General features: G+C 45.1%; 3 protein-coding genes across 4 annotated transcripts; 1 reads left to right on the top strand and 2 right to left on the bottom strand.

The window, feature by feature from the left end:
* The first annotated feature begins 669 nt into the window (after positions 1–669).
* Positions 670–3,099, top strand: LOC306797325 (uncharacterized protein). The gene is made up of 2 exons (XM_079296645.1): positions 670–1,427; positions 2,005–3,099. The coding sequence occupies exons 1-2, from the start codon at positions 729–731 to the stop codon at positions 2,038–2,040; spliced, it is 735 nt and encodes a 244-aa protein (XP_079152771.1). The 5' UTR covers positions 670–728; the 3' UTR covers positions 2,041–3,099.
* A 285-nt stretch (positions 3,100–3,384) lies between these two features.
* LOC306797380 (eIF5-mimic protein 2-A) lies at positions 3,385–8,079 on the bottom strand. 2 transcript variants are annotated; one of them, XM_079296719.1, is made up of 12 exons: positions 7,984–8,079; positions 6,907–6,980; positions 6,649–6,825; positions 6,377–6,471; positions 6,213–6,278; positions 5,953–6,088; positions 5,723–5,832; positions 5,452–5,622; positions 5,038–5,184; positions 4,588–4,726; positions 4,375–4,497; positions 3,385–4,045 (listed from the first exon to the last, which is right to left on the bottom strand). In XM_079296719.1, exons 2-12 carry the CDS (start codon positions 6,968–6,970, stop codon positions 4,014–4,016), a joined length of 1,260 nt encoding a protein of 419 aa, XP_079152845.1. In that variant the 5' UTR covers positions 6,971–6,980; positions 7,984–8,079; the 3' UTR covers positions 3,385–4,013. The 2 variants fall into 2 exon arrangements, with proteins under 2 accessions (XP_079152845.1, XP_079152846.1); XM_079296720.1 differs by lacking the exon at positions 7,984–8,079 and having other exon boundaries at positions 6,907–7,935.
* A 587-nt stretch (positions 8,080–8,666) lies between these two features.
* aox6 (aldehyde oxidase 6) lies at positions 8,667–19,641 on the bottom strand. The gene is made up of 35 exons (XM_079296167.1): positions 19,553–19,641; positions 17,560–17,617; positions 17,364–17,460; positions 16,800–16,908; positions 16,339–16,465; positions 16,167–16,228; positions 15,993–16,070; positions 15,825–15,899; positions 15,610–15,754; positions 15,295–15,387; positions 15,056–15,207; positions 14,890–14,983; positions 14,699–14,808; positions 14,415–14,599; positions 13,999–14,161; positions 13,821–13,904; positions 13,555–13,724; positions 13,342–13,468; positions 13,028–13,150; positions 12,784–12,880; positions 12,479–12,603; positions 12,257–12,390; positions 11,962–12,049; positions 11,807–11,893; positions 11,548–11,739; positions 11,250–11,477; positions 11,056–11,151; positions 10,767–10,895; positions 10,599–10,673; positions 10,433–10,485; positions 10,241–10,355; positions 10,084–10,149; positions 9,593–9,781; positions 9,316–9,483; positions 8,667–9,075 (listed from the first exon to the last, which is right to left on the bottom strand). The coding sequence occupies exons 1-35, from the start codon at positions 19,613–19,615 to the stop codon at positions 9,025–9,027; spliced, it is 4,008 nt and encodes a 1,335-aa protein (XP_079152293.1). The 5' UTR covers positions 19,616–19,641; the 3' UTR covers positions 8,667–9,024.
* Positions 19,642–20,206: the final 565 nt, after the last annotated feature.

Genomic DNA, 20,206 nt, shown 5'->3' on the forward strand with positions numbered 1-20,206 from the left:
TTCTTTCTGGTTTCAGAGATGAAAATATATTGTAATCGCGAGGTAACAAAGTATATGTCTCTAAAACACGAACACATTCTCCAGTTTTAATGTCGATTAAAAGAAGATACAAAAATCTAATTTGTAAACTTTGAATGAGGACACAAATATAAATATATATACATATATATATATATATAAATAAAAATACAAATATCATAAAATACTGTTTTTCTAATAATACAATGAGTAGAATACATATTGAGTTGAGGGCAGCAGTCAGCAGAGGTCATTGCTAAAAATATTTTATCAAATTATTAAATTTTCTTCTGCTCTGGTGAAATAAGTTGAACGTTTCTGGTGCACATTTTTACATTTGTTTCTTTAAACTGCACTTGTATTGATGAAAGAAGGTGAAGCACAACATGTACTTTAATTATTTTAAGTGTTTTAGCAAATGCATTGAAAGAAGTGTTTTGAACTATTCTGAAATATTTAACACATTTAATAAATTCCTGCATGAGGAGTTTGTTGTTTTTATGTAACACTGAATGTTGGCCAAAAAAAAAAAATCAATATTTCTTCAGTGAAATTGGCCTTGAAGGCAGCCCCATATCAGGGGAGCCTAATTTAACCCTGCTGCTCCAGACCACAACAGGTGCCCCCTCCTCCCTTTAGGCTCCACCTGTCTTCCCTTTTCCGCAGAGGGCTGGCGACCCAGAAAGCAGCCGTCATTTATTAGAATTGGTATGCCGATCCGCAGGGGGCCGGACGGCGCAAACCCCCTCGGTCACCGGATCGGCGGCAGCTGCTCGGCCACCCGGTGCTATTTTCACCCTCAGGATAAGGTGATGTGCAGCCGCCCGCGCGCACGGCCCCAGCAGATCCAGTCCGACCAGAGCAGAGCCAGGATGAGGTCCACCGGCAGCGAGCGCAGCGCGCAGCCCGACAGCTTCGCCTCCGACCTGGACGACCTGGACGACCTGGACAGCGGCAGCGACAGCTCCGACGGGAAGTCCAGCAGAGACTGCAGCCCCCACGGGGAGCTGGCATCGGAGGAGGCTGGAAACGGCTCCCGGAGGGGCAGACGGAGGAGGATGCGGAGACGCGGCGGAGGCGGAGACGCGTGCGTCGCCGGTGCGAGCAAACAGAGGCAGGCAGCAAACGCGCGGGAGCGGGACAGGACGCACAGCGTGAACACGGCCTTCACGGCGCTCCGCACGCTCATTCCCACCGAGCCCGTCGACAGGAAGCTCTCCAAGATAGAGACGCTGCGCCTGGCCTCCAGCTACATCTCACACCTGGCCAACGTGCTGCTGCTCGGGGAGGACTGCCGGGACGGACAACCGTGCCTCGGCTACCCAAGCATCCTGCACGGCGCCGCGGCGCACAGCGCGCCCTCGCTGCGGCCCATCTGCACTTTCTGCCTCAGCAACCAGAGGAAACTGGTGAGCGGCCTCTTGCACCTGTTGCTCCAGGGTGACATCTGACATGGTGTCTCGTGCATTGCACAATGCTCGGGGCTGTTTTTTACGCAGCGTAATGTGCAGGCCGCATCCTCTCTATGATGGAAATAGAATTCCAGGTGGTGTTCAGGTCAAAACCAGTGGATCACTGTAGTTTGGTAAAGGTGAACATGACAGCAGAAAGAGTTTGTAGATGAAAAAGTAGCTTTAAAAAGGGATGAAAAGAAACTATAAAAAGCAACATGTTTATGGAAAAGTGCTGCAAATATTAAAAATAGTATTCATATTTAAAGACTGATCAGTTATATCCTTTACACACGTGTTGTGGATTGTGGACGTGTGTTTACAGAAGTCTGCCTGCACATCTTGCAGTTGGACTAATATTATGTCACTGAGTTGTAAATAATCGTAATATATTAAAGCAGACTTTAAATACATATTTTACAATTGAATAAATCAATAAATAATTGAAATTGGGGGCTAAAATGAGTGTTATTAGGATTCATCTCGTGGTGCATTCACTACTCTGGTAAAAATGACCGTCTCTTTGCCTCCACAGCTCAGAGACGGAGGGAAGCACTCGTCTGCTGTGTGAAGCGAAGCGGCAGCGGACAGACGGGGGAGTCCGCCTTCATGCTGTTTACATGTTGATGTATATATGTGTGTATATATATATATATATATATATATATATACACACATACATACATACATTTATTTTGGGACGAGAGAAAGAAATGAACACTGAAAAGCACTTTCTGTTCACGTCGCTGTGTTTTGGTTGAGCTGTAACCTGAGTTCATCATGTGTAAAGTTGCACCTGACGGGGGGCTATTTTGATACCACAAATAGTACAAACTACCCCCCCCCCCCCCCCCACACACACATCTCCTAAAAAAACACATGAAGTAACATGAAGTAAACTGAAGAGCAGCTACTGCAGCGGTTGCTGTCAGTTGAGGCTCCAACGATGCCTTCAAGGCGATTGAATACGACAAAAAGCCCAAAATGTGTACATCTCCTGCAGCTTTTGAAATGTCTTTAACAACCAGCGACGGGAAGAAAAAGACAGCATGCATATTTGTTGTTTTGGATAAACTCAGGAGATTTCAGAGCTTTATGTAAATATTAAGTAATTTTATTGGACCTGATATTTACTTCTTTAACAATCCAAACAGTTTTAAATCCTAATCATTGCTGCTTGAATGCAGAGGTGGAAATCAATCATCTTACACAACCTTATAAATAAGTAAAATGTCAGGTTTCAGCGACGCTTTGTTAGCCTTTAAAGTGAACGGGATACTTCACCTCTGTCTCTCAGCTGTTTCAGACATTTGCAGCGTGGTGAAATGTTTACTTTTGCATTGTTGCACACTCGCTTTTAACATTTGGTAAAGTGCATCAGGTTGCCTTCTGCACTCATCTGGAGAGTCTAAACCTTCTACATGCGGGATCCCTTGATATTCATGATACAGCACATAGGGATGGAAACGTTGCACACTACCTCAGACCGATGTTTTAAATATGAACTATGAAGGCCTACCTCTAACCTAATGTGTAACATGACTGTATAAACGTGTACTTGAATACAGGACGCTTGTGTCCTTTGCACATCGCAAGTACTGAAGCTGCTTGAAGAGAAATGTATTTTTGTACAATACAAATAAAAATGAGAATAATATCAAAGCATCTTTTTGTTTTCTGTCTGCAAACATTCATAATGTTTCTACTTTATGTCAACGAACACTTTAACAGCTACGGGTGATTTTAGACCGATGGCGATAAGTTATTTGTACTAAAATAAAGAGTTCTAACATAATTAAATGTTTAAAAACAGTCGACTCATCACATTCCTACAAAGTGAAGTTAAGTTTAAGAAGCAAGTTATGGCCAATAACAATGAATAATAGATCCATTCAAAACAGAAGAACACAGTGGAAGCATTTCAATGATCTTTATTTTCATAAAAAGTCAGTTCATATGCGATTGAAGAAAGTAGAAACCAATAATAACCAGTTAGCTGGCGAGGCATCTTACAGGGGGCGTGTCTTCTGACACGTGTAACAGGTAAATACCCTGAAAGTCAAGAAAGGAGGCGGAGTTTAGGACCCAACTGCAGCCAAACCATGAGCCGGGCAAAAGTCAAAAAGGGGAGAAGAAGAAGTGAAAGAAAAACGTTGGTAAAAATCGCAGTTTTGTCGGCGAAAGAACGCAATCCCCAAATCGCCGTCGCGGATCGTACGAGCAGCGGCCGTCGACGTCACGTGGAATGTTTCGTATCCAAACTACAGAGGAAGTACAACAATAACACCCAAAATATAATAACGAAGGAGCGGAGTATTCATCGCCTTCTGCTTCCACTGTGAGGCACGACGAACAAACGTTTTACGGATCAGGACTTTAGAAATTTAGTTTAGTTTTTAGAGTGGTGGAAGCGTGTGTGTGTGTGTGTGTGTGTGTGTGTGTGTGTGTGTGTGTGTGGGATAGAAGACAGAGGAGGTAAAAGGAAAAGAAGCTCCTGCTGCTATCTTTGAGAAGAAGGAAAGAGCTGGTCTGGCGTCGGAGGTTTTAGTCCGTCTCCTCTTCCTCAGACTCAGACTCTGCAGAGAGGAATCAGATCAATCCTTCGTTAACTTGTTGCATTAACATCCTAATTAGTGTTCAATGTGAAGACTTTATGCATCTCTTCGTTACATTTTCCTAATTGTGATTTGCATTTATGGCAAACGTACAGTTCCAACGGAGTGGATTTTTCTCCATGTTTTGTTTTTTAATCCCTCGTCTTTTATTAACGTACTCGAGCAAAGAATAAACTATCCAACTCGCTTTTAAATGAAATAAAGAATAATCGAAGTATTTGTAAAGTTAAAGACGTCACAGCTCGATTAAAGCTGCTGTTAAACGGCTTCATTGCATCAGGGTGTCTTACCTTCCTCGGCGTTCTTCAGCCACTCCACGAACTTCTTCATCTGCTCGAGGAAGACGCTCTTCCCCTTGGCAATGTGCGTGTCGGTGTACCACTTCAGTATGGCCTCTTCGCTCAGCACGTCGGCTGCGAGGAGGAGAAAACGGCAAACATTCAACGCGTTTAGTTGTCAACGGTGATCCTAAAACAGAGCGGTTCGGTTATCGGGACACAGACCTTTGTAGAGGAGCACCACGATCTTCTGGAAGGCCTTCATGAAGTGGATGTTGTCGTAGCAGTACTCCTGGATCTTCAGCAGCAGGCTGAGCTCGGACAGACCCTGGGAGGTGAAGGCTTTCAGAAGAAGGCTGTATTGCTGCGGAGAGAAAGTTGCAAAGCGTGTCGTCGTTCCTCCTGCTGTACTTTCCAGAGTTCTGCTACTTTCACACCTTCCGTGATAATCACAGCAACAGTTAACTTCACACAAGCGCTACCACGTCAGGGTGGACCCCGCCAAAATAAAACAAGTTTCATACCGTGAAAGTTCCTCCGAAATTCAGTCACTATATTCCTCGATTAAACATCGTTGTACTCCATAAACTTTATGTGCTTTAATAAAACCTGAGCTGTATTTATCTGTATTCAGAGCATGTAAAGGACTTCCAGGACCACAGCGGTGTGGTTTACCTTCAAGAGTTTGATGGCTTGTTCGGTCACCAGCTCCTCCTTCTTGGTCCACTCCACGGAGCTCATCACGCTGGTCCAGATGATGCCGATCATGGCCTGCTCCGAGAGGTTGGACTTCTTCATCTCCTCTTTGGTGAAGACGATAATCTGAACCAACGGGGAGGAAAACCCACACAGGGCCGGAGTCAAGAGCTGCTGTGTCATTTACAAACGATGCAGTTTGGGCAACAATGATCTCGTCTGAACGCTGACAAATGTGTTAATAATGAGGAAGTTTGTGAAACACAGAACGCTGTTAACAAACAGGAACAATGACATTCACACCTTCACCAACTGAGACATTTAACACGATAATAACACTCAGAACGACACTTTAAACTGGGCTTGCGGACAAGAGGAAGTGGTCAGTTTCACCTCCTTCTGAGGGTCACCGCGGGACATCTGCTCCTGCAGCTCCTTCTGCAGCTCCTTGCGGGCACCGATGGATTGCTGGTTGCGGGCGAAGTCGGACAGCTCCTTCAGCCCGGCGTCGGTGAAGTACTTAGAAAAATGCTCGCAGCTCCGTTTGTTGGCAGGAAAGAGCTCCTGCGGGGGCGGAGATATTTTTAGGTGAGGAGTTAAAAGCAGAGGAAACTGACACAAAAACAAAACACGTGTGACATTTTGTGCAGGACAGTTGCTTTACCATCAGCCTGTTGTCCATGCCGACTTTGCGGAGACTGCCAGCCACAGAGTTGATGTCCTTCTCGTGGATCCACGACTTGAAGAGCTTGACAGCGAAGGCTGCAGACACTCCTAAAGAAAAACGAGACACATCGTGTCACTCTCACTGAACACGAGAGTCTCTCGTGCCGACTGCGGAGCCAGAACAAACATTTTGCGGAGGACCTAAAGAGAAGGAAGCCGTCTCCTCACCCTCCTTGACGAGGTTCTCGTTGTAGAGGCTGTTAAGGATGGAGGCTGATATGTTGCCGTTGGCCAGCAGGATGCCGGTAAGCATGGCCAGCTTGTTGCGCTCAGACTCTGTGAACCCTTTTAGAAAGAGCAGCAACTACAGAGCACAGAAAGACAAGACTGTAGGTGTGGCTTTAGCTTCAACTTTTATCTTTTACAGCTGGAAACAATCTGCTTTATAGATTCATGAACACTTTTAAAAACAAACTACAGACACCCACCTTCTTGATCTCCTCTTCGAACCCCTTCTCCAGGTACTTGTAACGCCTGATTAGCTTGTTAAAAACCTGTTTTTTGGTGTGAAAAAGACATAAAAGTTAATTCTGTCCATGAACGTATGCATGAAATCAAACGTCTTGTAAAAAGGAGTCCTCGTGCTTTCTACCTGAGCATATGCTTGCATGGTCTCCAGGTCTTCTGGTGCCGTAAAGAGGCAGAACTCAGTGCGGGTCATGTCGTCGGATAGAGTCCCACCCGGGGCTGCAGGAGAGAGAGAAACCACCATATCAGCAAAAAGAAAACAGCAGCGGCATGCGTCAATAACTACATCATATTTATATGAATATTATTCATCAGCAAAACAGTGTTAATATCTATTTATTTACAGGAAAACTCAAGACTTGAAGGCACACGTAAACAACGTATTTCTTAACTCACCCAGCATGCCGCCGGCCACCAGGATGTCAAAGAGCGTCTCTGCATACCGCCGGTAGTCAAGCTTGCCGCCAGTGCCATCGAGGAACTTAGCGACCGCGTCCAAATCAGAGCCACTTTGATTCAAGCCTTGCACGATACTTTCTTGAAACTGAGTAGGGTCAAATCTCTCCTTTTCATCTGTGGAGCACGTGTTGGATCAGTAAACGACAAACACGTTCCAGGAATAATACGACGACAAACACGACAAACAGCACAAACCTCTTTTCCTCGTTTTGAACCGCTGGCCAGTTAGCGTCGGCTTTTGCTGCTTTTGATTACTCATAAAAGACACTCTGAAGAAGTTTAATTACAGATGTTTACACACGAGTGAACAATACACAGCGCTCCCTTCAGTTATGCCAGCTGTGGGTGTAACTTGGTTGAGCGCCATGTCATGAGATCACGACTGTAAATTATTCTTACACAAGTTTAAACGTTAAAGCCTGAAGACAAATAGAAGTATATGTAGTGTATATGCTCTTTAAAAGTAGTTGACAGTGCAGTATAATGTTGCATAACTTTGTACATTTAATCTTATATTCTGTTTTTAGGTTGACTTTGTAACATACAGGTGAAAAATAGCCTCTCTTATTTATGTGCACTGTCCCTTATCAAATAAACCAATAAGTAAATAATTATATCTATCGATATATAGCTAAATAAATAACATATGTTGTACATGTGTAAAAACTACCAGTTATTAAGGAATTTAATCAGCCTTCTAATGAATACATTCAATATAGTTGTAACCTATATATAAATATGTAAATGTCAAATATATATTTTTGAGACTATTTATTTTTGGGATTTATTTGGGAATATGCAGAATATTTTATCTCCATCTTTATACAATATGGATTTTGTTTTGTTTTTTGAAATTGATTTTGTCATCAGAGCCAGATTAGAGGGTTTTAAAAATGTCCAACTCACGCGGAAATGAAGACAAAACAGACAAAAGACAGTTCGAGGTGGTACAATGGAGCTGTTGTGTTTTTAGTTTAAATAAATCAAAAATGTTGCAGAAATAAAACCGCCATCAGCAGTGTTTATGTGAATCTGTGAGGGGTGGCGGACAAGAGACATCAAGGATTCTCCACTCTACAGCTGGCTAAATGTAGCATTAGCAGCGGTTAGCTCTGGGCCTCACCATGCGCCGCTTAGCCACAATGTGGCTAACGCTAAGCTAACATTCCCCCAAAAACGTTATTTTACAGTCCCCAAAACGACATTTTAGCGTCTACGTGCCGAGGTTGAGCTGCGATACAGCAGCGAGAAGGTGACAATACGAGTACTCACCGAAAGTAGTGCAGATAAAAACCGATTTAACCAGGTGACTGAAACTACACTGTCGAGTCTCTCAGCAGCCAAAACAAAAGACCTCTTCGTCAGGACTTCCGCAGACTCCGCCCGCTGCGCATGCGCGAGTTAAAGGGACTTTCCGGTCCATAAAAACAAAACATAATAAAATATATATTTTTAAATAAATATATATATATATAAATATATTATAAAAATATACAATACAATAATATGTATGTATTTTAAATACACATATATATAATAAAAAATATATAATATATTTTGTATTGTTTTTGGGCGCAAGGAAGCACAAGTAGACTATTTATTATCCCTTATTTTACAACTATATCACTGAATATTTAATTTGATAGATTTACAATGCAATTTATTTATTTTTAAATATAACTGAATTACTGTTTTCTATCTGTATGTGTAGTTTTTATGCTTATATATTTTGAGAGAGAGTAATTGTATTTATTTATTGCCAATTCTAATTTAAACTGCCATCTACGAACCATAGATAAGCACCTCACACAACCATATATTTAACAAACAGTAATCCGTGTCATTGTTGGACCACAAGCCCCAATTTAGCTTGAACTGTTGACGTATACCAATATCAATTTCCCAAATGTTTTCAACCAGCACTCTCTCCTGACTTCCTCCTGCCAAACGCCTGACTAACAGCACTTCCTGTCGCAGTCCATAACTGTCCACAACTGTTATGGACTGCCAGGCAGTGTGGCTGTACAGTGACACTTCAGTTCTTTGTGGTTCTGTAATGCTACTGAATGAATATACTGAGTATATTTAATGTTTTCAACAACTTCTCAATTATTTATTAGTGTATTTTTGAAATATTGACGCTGCAGGATGTGATAAGAATAGATGTGCAATTAAGTATAATTTGGTTGTTTCAAATGTCAATACAAATGTGTTTTGCACAAGTGTATGAGTTACATTACGTTAACAGTTACATTCAGTTCACAGTCGAGCTTTCGATTGATCAAATAGAAAGAAAGAAGCAGAGATTCAGTCTTAGATGTTTAAGGCCCACGGTTTGAACGATCCTGGTTTGCTGGCTGGAATCTGGAACAAAATAAAAGAAATGAATGGCGATCATGTTGATTATTTAGTTTGTATTATTGTTATACGTTTGCCTTATTTTACAAGAACAGTTTACACCGACACACAAAAAAAACAACAGTAAAAGATAATAAACAATATCAGACACAGGTGTCAGTTTTCCAATTAACCTTTCATTAAAAAACAGGATCTTTTACTTTCCTCTAACATTTATTAAATTAAATAGTTAAATTTCATCTTTACCTTCTGAGTGAACGGGGAGGCACAAGCCAGACACGCCCTCTCTGGTGTCGCAGGGCTGTCGAGGGAAAACGGGCCGACTAAACCGGACTCGGAGCGAGCTGCAGCCACGGCGTCTTTGATGGCGAAGAACACCGAACTGCCCAGGAAGAGCGCCGCTTCTCCAATACCCTGCGCAGCCAAATCAGCCGAAGCATTATGGATCGACGCAAACACAAACAGAATAGTCGAGGGAGTCTGAGACAAGAAAGGATGAACAGACGGGGGGCCGCGCTCTGACCTTTGAGGAGTAGATGGCGTGGGGGTTGTGGGAGTCCGGCAGCAGATAGACGTTGAAGCGAAGCGGCACGTCGCAGACCGCGGGGATCTTGTACTGAGACGGGCCGCGAGTGTACAGGAGCCCGGAGGGGGAAAACTTCAACTCCTCCATGGTGTAGAGGCCCAAACCCTGCATGAACGCTCCTTCAATCTGAGAGGAAGGAGCGAGGAGACAGGAAAGGAAGGGGGAGAGAAGATGGAGGGCAGGGAGGAAGGAAAGGAAGTGCAAAAAAAGAAAAACCAGTAAAGAAATTAGTAAACTTTATTCTTTGGACAAAGAACAGAGTGATGCAAATAATACACGCCTTTCTGTGTCGGGTTCCTTTTGGATTGTTAATTATATGTATAATAGAGACTTTTAATCCCTTATTGGTTTCAGTCATTTTCATTTGCCAATTAGCATCTTTGGTTCATTTTACAATGAAAGATTTTTCTTCTTCAGACGAGACTCACCTGTCCGATGTCCACTGAGGGGTTCACACTTCTGCCGATGTCCATCACGATGTCCGTCCTCACCGTCTACAAGACAACATCAACAGAATTATTTTAGGAATTCAGAGCATGTCTCTCTGCAGCACGGAGATGAAAGAGGAAGTGGTTCCGTTCGGACCCTGTAGTCTCCTGTGAGGCAGTCCAGCTCCACCTCGCAGCAAGACACTCCGAACGTGAAGTAAGCGAAAGGCTGCCCCTCCTTCTTGTCCCAGTCCATGTACATGTCTGGACCTCTGAGGACACACAGGAGGCCGTTACCGTCTCGATAAATTCACTCATTCAATCAAATCAGACGACACATCTTGCATACCTGTAGAATCCAGTTGCTGATAAACTGATTTTCTCAAAAAAGGCAGCCTGGGCCTGAGTGCAGATTGACAAAATACTTTCATTAAAATGCTGTAAATGATCAAATTTACCACAAAAAAAGAGAAAATCTCAGATAATTGAAGTTTTCCTTTCTTATCAAATCTTACCCAACTCTCCCATGATCCTTTGGGGTGCTTCTGCCTGATTGGCTCCAGTCGCTGGTACAGAGTCTGGCAGGCATCCTGAATGAAAGAATTAGTAGTAATTCAGAATTTAAAAAAAAACTTAGTATTGCTGAAAAAGAAGCACCAGAAAATGCAGGATCTGGACTTCACCTTGACGGCCATGCCGTTGGCGTCGGTACCGTAGGAGGCAGCAGAGGGGCAGGTGTTGGGAACCGTGCTGGTGCTGGTTTCACTGATGTAGATCTTAGAGGGAGGGATACGAAGCTCCCGACTCGCCACCTAACAGGAAACAGGAAACAAACCCAGAGCTGAAAGGACGGCAGCACCAGAAATGTTCTGTAACAAATCGCATGAAAAGACTCGTGGAGGTAATGAACGGGTCAGAGATTTAATTTACAGACAAAGTAGATCCAGAGAACTTGCTGCTTTGTCACAGTACCTGTTGCATTTTAGTGTGGAGTCCCTGACCCAGCTCCGCCCCGCCGTGAGCGACCAGAACAGAGCCGTCTTGGTAGATGTGGACCAGAGCAGCGGCCTTTTGCACACACAAACACGCACACAGTCACATATGGAAAGAACCACGAAAAACACGAGTCAAAACGTCGAAAAAAGACCGAACTGAATCCCACAGACCTGATTCATGCTGCCCTCTGAAAACGCAATCCCAAATTTAATGGGGATGATGGCCATCCCCCTCTTCTTCCAGCGGTTCTGCTGGTTGAACTGGTCCACGGCTGCGCGGCTTGCGCCGTAGTCGGACTTGGCCTTGCATTCCTCCCAGCAGCGCAGCATGCTCTCCGGGCTGAACTCAAACTTGTAGTGGGTGACCGACGGCCCCTTGTACATGTTGATCTCCCGAATCTGACGAAGAATTCAAAAAATCAAACACTAACGGCGTTACTGGCCGAGCGTACGGCGGGGGACGCGTCACCTGGTCCGCGGGGCGCCGCAGCAGCGCGGCCACGTCGCTGACCAGGTTCTCCACGACCGCGAGGCCCTGCGGCACGCCGAAGCCCCTGAAGGCGGTGTTGGAGGGCAGGTTGGTCCTGCAGGCGGCAGCGTGGCCCCTCAGGTTGGGGATGTTGTAGGCGTTGTCGATGTGAAGAAGGATTCTTTCTGCTACCTGCAAGAAGACGACGATCAATAACATGCTTTGTATCATCATCATAAACATCACCGCGTGTACGCACCAGGAGAGAGTCATCCACCGTGTTGCCAGCATTGGCGTAGTACTGGAGATCCGCAGCCACGATGCGGCCGTCGTTCATGAAACCGACCTGAAACACACACCAGTTTAAAGACGCCCCTTGAGATAAACCGCTCAAATGGAAGAGAGTTGTCCTACTTTGTATTTCCCCAGGACAGGGTGACGGGCTCCTGTGATCAACATGTCCTCTCCTCGCTCCAGGACGCAGCGGACTGCACGATTGGTCCTGAACAGAAATTTAGAAACAATTATAAGAACGAGAAAGAAGAATTAAATCTGTTACGAGTGCGTCTCACTTTGACGCGCTGAGGAACAGACCCGGTGTTTGCAAACGGAGGCGGTGTTGGTGTTTATTTGCGTACAGAGCGGGGAAGTGAGATCTGCTCACAGGTGTATGTGGGGCTGATAATGGCAGGTGTGAACAGGGCCTTACTTCCACGCAGCCACAGCGGTAACACACGCCAGTATCGCCGTTTTAGTGACCTTCCCGCCGAAAGCGCCGCCCACCCTTTTGACGTGACAGGTGACTCTGTTGGACGGGATGCTCAGCGTCTCCGCTATTGCATCCTGCAGTCAGTGAGGAGATGAGACAAAGCAGACAACCTGTGATCGCCAAAATAAAAGAGGAAGATATTTACGGAGTCAGTCGAAATACCTGAGTCAGTGTCGGCCACTGAGTGGAGACGTACGCGTGGAACTCCGTCTCCTCACCTACAGGAACGACCAGCATGCTCTGGGTCTCCATGTAGAAATGCTCCTGGCCACCGATTCGAAGCTCTCCTGCGGAAACATAGAAAAGAAAAAGGTGAAAACACGTTGGCCGAACGGACAAAACCAAAAGCTGGTTCTGTTGTCTGTGGGATGAGGAACAAAAGTCAAATAGAATAGATATTTGACCACCTGCTCTCACATTGTGTGAATAAAACCCACATGTTCTACGAATAGAAAACAGACGTTCACCTTCGTGAACCTGATCAACCGTTTCAAAGGCTTCCGTCACGTTTCCTCTCTCGATCGTCCTCCGAGGCTCAAAGAACGACGACTTCTCAACGGCTTCCTGTCACAGCGGGACACGGCAAACACAAGCGCGGTGAAGAAAGTGTTTACAGATAATAACAGAAGGCACCGTGGACGAAATGATGCACAAAACCAGCTTTGAGGTGGTGGCACGAGCACGGAAAAAGCAGAGCCGGACTCCACAGACCTCGGCGGTAAGAACCGGGTCAGGCAGGTCCTCGTAGCCGACCTTCACAGCTGCTGCTCCTCGTCTGGCGTGGGCCCTCGTATCGGCGACCACCGCGCATAACATCTGACCGACGCAGGACACCTGCAGACAAATTAAACCCGAGATCAGAATCAGGACGAGCCCTGAAAACACTTCTCAAAGTACAGTCCTGCAGAATATATTGACTAATATAGTTGCAACATGTTAAATAATAATACATCATTTATAACTTTTTAGAGCTGAATTATATCCATCTATCTGCACACACACACACACACACACTCACGCTCTACCTCGGTCTCAGCCAGCAGCTCCTCTTCGTAACCAGATATTTTACGAACTTTCTTCCCCGGAATATCTTTTGCCGTGACGACGTCGACGACGCCGGGAAGCCGCAGAGCCTCGCTGACGTCCAGCCCTCTGTGGGATAAAAAAAAGAAAGATTCAAAGACGAGAAGTGGAGGAAAAGAAAAAGAGCGCCGGAGATCAAACTCCCGTCTCCTTACGTTATTTTAGCGTGCGCTCGAGAGCTGGTGACCAGAGCCAGGAAGAGCTCTCCGTCTGTCGCGGGGATGTCGTCACAGTACACGGCCTCGCCTGTGGCGTGGCCGAGGGCAGAGCGATGCATGATGGGACGCCCCACTGGGTCCTGGTCGCTCTGGTCCTTTGACACATGCTGATGAAGAGGAAGAGGAAGCAGTGACGTTTATTTACCGGGAATTGCGGGTGGACGAAAAGTCACAAACGGTTAATTTCTCGTCGATTGTCTGACCTGGAACTCCTGCAGGCTGGGTTGGATCTCTCTGGGTAAAGGACGCATCTGCATCTTCTCAGGAAGCTCATCTGTAATCACATTCTGCACACAAACTCTCCCATAACACCTCTTACAGCATCGTTATGACAGCTGAAAAGCTACAAACAATGCAATGTTTTTAGTATCTGTGTCTTACCATTTCTCTCAGTTTCTGCAGGACCTCCAGGTTAAATTTGAAGAGGAGGCTGAGAGTCAAAGAGCGACGGAACTCCACTTGTCCTCCAGGAGCCGACGGGGGGAGGACCAACTCGTCCAGGAGGACGTCGTAGGCCCGACTGAGGGTCTCATCGTTCCACGGCCTGAAGGAAACACTCTCAGGTTGTTGGTTTTATTCATATTTTTGCCTACACTGAAAAACAAGATGCTGCCGGGTTAAGTTAGAGAACAAGTGGACAGAAGAAAGACAAAGCAGGACACGAGCAAATGGAAAAGAAGGAAGACAAAGAAACAGAAACGGAGAAGAAGAAAGGAAATGAACGGCAAGAAATGAAGGATTCAAGCAAGAAGACGGCAAAACTAAAACACAGATGAGACAAAGTGTGGGTGATAAACCTTGTGACGATAGCTGCGCAGGTTCTGGTGGCGCTAACGGTGGTCGGTCCCATTCCTCCGTAGTAAATACTGACATCCTGAACCACCCGGGACCCCTCGCAGAAAAACACTCTCATGCCGGTGGTCACTGTGGGGAAGGAGCTCTCCTTCCTCGGAGCCTGGCGGAAAGCTCCAACAAACTCCCCCTGCAGGGCAGACAATGTAGTTTCATCTGTCGAAGTTCCACCTGCGCGCACGTAAGACAGTTACGAACTAAACGGGAGCGCGCTCGGAGAGAATAGTACCTTTCTGGAGAAGGGAATGAAGACGGAAACAACGATCTCTTCTGGCTTCAGGATGGTTTTCCCAAAGCTCACAAAGAAGTCTTGATTCAGAGGAAGCTCTCGTCTTCCTCCTGGTGGATTCAGACACAACCTCTTAAGAGTCAACGCGTCGCCACGTGAATCTACGGCAGCAGAGGTTCACGGCAGCTTACCGTCACAAATGACGCTCACTTTGCAGTTGCCTGCAGCCAAAACAGGGTTGAGGTCTGAGTTTGGGTACGCACTCATGATGTTGCCCCCGAGAGACTAAACAAAGCAAAAGAAAGAATCAACACATCTGTTGAACATTAACATTCGTGGAGTTGTGACGTTACTGACAGCGACGTTGCGGATCTGCTGGCTTCCCAGCTCGCCCAGCTGTCGGCTCAGCGCTCGGAACAGTTCGGTCCGGTCCTCCGGAAACTGAGGAACCAGCTTCTCCAAAAGGGACCGGACCTCCGTGAGACTGCAGCCCGCCCCCACCCAAACACCTGGAGGGGAGCCAGCATGTCAACAAAAAGCTGCAGGTTTGGTGCCGGGGAGTTTTAAAAAGAGAAAGCTAGAAGTCTGCTCCTCACCCTCCGGTGTCTGAGTGACCTGAAACAGCTCCGTGACTCTGGTTGGAGATATTATCAGCGGATGCAGGATCCCTTTGAACTTTATATCTGGACCTTGAACACAAAGCAGACCAGAGCTAGTTACAGTCAGGTATCAGGTAAGAGAGCCATTGTAGTGAAAAGAATAAAGATTACGGAGCCGGAGGAAGAGGGGAATATTCCAAGGAAAAGCTCGGACATTCTCCAAAACTAAAGTGTTGGATTCATGAGAAGACAATGGCATGAATTCCTATAAATGCATTGAAGCGACTCCGGCCTGTCTCTCTGTACACTGACCGATGTTGGTGTTCCCCACGACCAGCGGAGCTTTGGGGTTGCTGGTCTTCAGCTGGACCAGCTCCTCCAGGGAGGGGGGGGACACCCAGCTCATCCTCTCCCCACGAAAGGTGAGCGTCTTTGGGTTGGCCGCCTCTGCCATCAGCTGTGGAGAAAGTGCAGCACTGACAGCGCAAGACCTCAGATGACTCCGTGTGTGCAATCTCAGGACTTACCATCAGCTCCGGGGGGAAGATGAGCTCCTGTGTCGGGTCCAGAGGAAGAAACTCTTCTCTGTCAAACAACTGAGGCTTTAGAGAAAAAGAAATAAACACAGCGACCGATGAAGCTTTAAATAAGGAACATATTTGAAGAAAAATACGTACAAATAACAAATCACTCACATGCTCTGCTTCATCAGCACTCTGCCCTCCATTGAGGCAACAGCCTCCGCCTCCATTGGCTTGGCAGCAGTCGGCTTCCTGTTGGGATTGACCGATCGTCACGTTGTCCTTTCAACCATCACCGTGTGTGTTATCGTGTTCCCTGTTTATTGGCTGCAGAGCCGAGCGTCGTACCTGACAGAAGGTCCTGCAGCCGTCGACGATGGGTCGATATCCAGTGCACCTGCACAGATTACCTGAGCAGCAACAACACACACACAGAGGAGAGGGTTTCATAATCACATGCATATGAATGAGTGGACTCGTTACCTCTAAACGTTACACTACATAGATATAACAGACAAACCAGCTAGAGCCTGAGTGATGTCCTCCATGGTGGGCTGAGGCTTGTTCCTCAGCAGAGCGTACATGGACATCACCATCCCTGGAGTGCAGAAGCCGCACTGGGAGCCATGAGCCTTCGCTATTCGCTCCTACAAACACAGCAGCCACAGTTTAAGGCCCCTTCAAACGGCTTTGGAATCACATTTACTCTTCAGCTCGTTGGCTTTCTGCGTTAAACAGGAAGTTGAATTGGGGGCTGTACATCCGAAGGGATCTTGAAGACAAAAACAGTACTTTTACTACTTACAACAAAGCAGCTGCTGGTGTACTGCTGCCTCCACCGGTGAGTTAGTTTGTGCTATTGTGTGACTTCGGTGTTTTAAAGGGTTTAATTTGGATTCACCAAACTGTTAAAGTTAACACAAAGAGACGCGACAATATAAGGAGGAAAAAATAATCCAACAATCTCGGAAAAGCCCTGACCTGCACAGGGTGGACCCTGGTCTTGGTGCTGCCGATGCCCTCCACCGTGGTGACGGCGGCTCCGTGAAGCTGGCAGAGCGGCAGCAGGCAGGCGTTGGCCGAGTAATGTCTGATGGTACGGTGAAGGGAAACAGTGGCGCTCAACATCCTGCAGATAAAACATTCCTTTATCTCCCAAGCACACTATGAACCTACAAAGCATCCCCTGCTTTATGGTCTGTGTGACTCTAAATGGACCATAATGTACTAAATGAACATCATGCTGTATTGAAGAAGACTTGAAACTAGAGATTGAGACATAAACTCATGTTTACAATGTTTACTGAGGGAATAAATCAAGAGAGAAGTAGAGTCATTTTCTATAGACTTCTATACAACCAGAGGAGTCGCCCCCTGGTGGACACTAGAGAGAATGCAGCTTTAACACATGAAGCGTTCTACCGCCAGGTTGGGAACCAGTGGCGTGCACTTCATAAGCTGGGACACAGAGCTGACATCGACTCCAAATTCCTCAAATACCTGTGGACAGTTGAGGACCAGACTGTGGTTTATCAGAAAGGATACGTGATGGTTTTGGTGGCCGGCTGGTGGCGTGACACCATGACCGTGCACGCCCCGCAGCCTCCGCCGCCGCAGCCGTACTTGGTTCCAGTTAACCTCACTGACGTCACAAGTCAAGGACGTCACCAGAGGTGTTGGGACCTGTAGGTGGCGCGCTCACATCAACGTAACGTCATAAAAAAACATGTTTAAAGGATACGCTTCTCTCGGAGGAAGGACAGCAGCGTGGTTTCAGGGTCCGCATTGCTCTCGGTTACCTGTTTTAGGAAGAAGGAGGAGAAACATTTCACCTGTTCCCTCTGTTGGGTTAACACAAAATAACATCTATATATAATAATACATAATGTCTTTTTTAAGTGGTATGCCTCCACTGCAGACCAACAATGTGTGCAGAGATTACTGTACCTCGCATTAGTTTAACATTTATCCAAACACCAACACTGAAGAAAAACTGTTGGGGAAAAAATCTAAATGATGAATTAGCATGCGTTCAAATGATTAAGGAATGTTATACATTGAACAGAGGCTCATGTCCTCTGTAGTCTGTCTGGGACACCAGGCGTCTTCGTACATCCTTATGGCTACAAGAGTCCCCCATTTGGACGCACTCGGGCTCAGGCCACTTGAAAATATTGTTCGAAAAATGCCCTTATTGTTCGCCAGTATTGTGGATTTCTAGTTGTTTTTCCGGATTAAACAGCAACGTATGGCAACACTATCATCTAAGTCACTTCTTACACACTCCAAGCACAACGATAGACTCCTAATAAGCATCTAGAAAACGCGTCATAACAGCATGAAATCATGGGCAGAAATCGCCGTTATCTGTACCGCAAATCATGATTTGCACCCTGATGCTAGCAGCTAGCGAGCTAACCAATGCCTTTAATAGCAGTAGAACTCGTGGCCGAACGCGTACATACCTCCGGTTTTTCTCTCCGTGGAACCACTAGAAAGCTGTGAGAGGACAACGGTACCATGGCACTGCCCTTCGCCGAAATAAATCGTGGGTTTTTGGTCCAGTTTCATGAAAAATGAGTAAAATATCGTCGCAGATTATCCGTTTCAAAGCTCGAATCATTGATGCCAACTGCATCCGGTTTAGTGCCGAGCTGTTTCCAGAATAAGAGCGGTCAAGACCACGAACCTGTTGTGCTATGACACTGGAGTATTTCTAGGGTTCATTCGGCATTATTTCAAAAGAAATGTTCAAAGAAAGTGCTTTTTTTTCAGGCGAACCTGAAACTTTTCAATTTGAGCTGTGTGCCATCTTCATTCACCATTAACATATACACAATATTTACACAATTGAACACATCTCACAAGTGTTACCTGTATTAGACCATCACAATTATTAAAATAGACCTTGTAGTTAGAGCTGTGGACTCTCTTGAGTATGGGTATGCAATTTTCGAGCAGAAGCCTAAAAATAGGGCTGGAAGCAGTTGACTACCGAAAGAACACTTCAGCTGCTTGTCCTGAATATGAATGATAATAAACTTGTAGAAAGCGTCAATGGCTTACGAGGAAGTGACCTTTGTACTGGAACGGAGTGTCCAGATACGCAGACGCCTGTGTGAACCGCTAAATGCGTGTGTGCTGTGCAGCCCACTGCACGTTGTTTACTGAGTATCAATACCAGAGACTCAGAGATCTTGATGTACATTCTGAATGTGAATCAACCCTGCTGTCTCCTTCTTTGCAAAGAACAAATCTCCTGTGATTAATGATTTTCACGTCGGCCTCGAGTGAATTTTTCTAACAAAAACAAACATCGAAAACACTGAAAAGTATATTTTAGAGTTATTACCTCTTCTGTGGAGAATGACGGGAACTCGTTGATCCGTTCTTGCTTTTGTATAAACTCTTACACTCAACTTCAACAGTTGTTAAACGAATAAATGTGCAAAAAAATAAATACGTAGAAACAACTAGATGCAACTAAAGATTAAATATGATATACAGTCAGAATAAAACACATTTGAGAGACTGGAATCATTAAAAAACTAAAAACACAAACTCTACTTCAAACTTCCTGCATCAAAACTTCAGAACTAGTTCACAAAGTGGCTCATGGTGACTGGTTTGCATCTGTCTGCATGTTATTGAGATTTATTGCTCTTCCTGCAGCACTCGGATACTTTAACGTACTTATTAAAACAACACGACAAACTGTTCGATGTGAAACTCACCTTTTTCCCGTTGATAAAGAAGCACAAACTATCTCCTTCTTTCTCCGACATCTTTGAAGACATCGCTGAAGAATAAGACACGACTTTGTCAAAACAAAAGATCAAGTTAGTCTGAATGTGCAGCACTTCCGCCTGTCAGGACTTTCAAAATAAAACAAATGGAGGCATGAATTTTAATTTACGTTGCTATAGTATTACCTTTTTAGTGACATTATGCACACAGTACAATAGCCAATTTAGACACATCTGAAGGCAGTTATTACTTTGAATATTGCAATTTTTTCATTAAAAACCATTATATCACAATATATATATTTCATGCTTATAATAAATCAATTTTGATTTCTCATGAATCATAATGATTACCCACTAAAATCAAATCCTTAAAAGCTGCAGTACAACTAAAAGCAAAACACCAACAATCCACTGAACATAAATATTACTCAATAAGCACATATGATCCAATTCTTTGATCGCGCACAGACAGCCTCTGTAAATACAACATGTTGCTGCCATCTAGTGGAACTTTCCACATCTGGCTGGCAGACTGGCTGTCAACGCTCCACTGCTTTATTTTATCATTTACATTATTATTAGCGAGTAAGTTAAAGATAAAAACAGATATATGAAATATATATATATATATATTTCATA

Source organism: Melanostigma gelatinosum (genome assembly GCF_949748355.1).
Source record: "Melanostigma gelatinosum genome assembly, chromosome: 24".
Taxonomy (NCBI): domain Eukaryota; kingdom Metazoa; phylum Chordata; class Actinopteri; order Perciformes; family Zoarcidae; genus Melanostigma; species Melanostigma gelatinosum.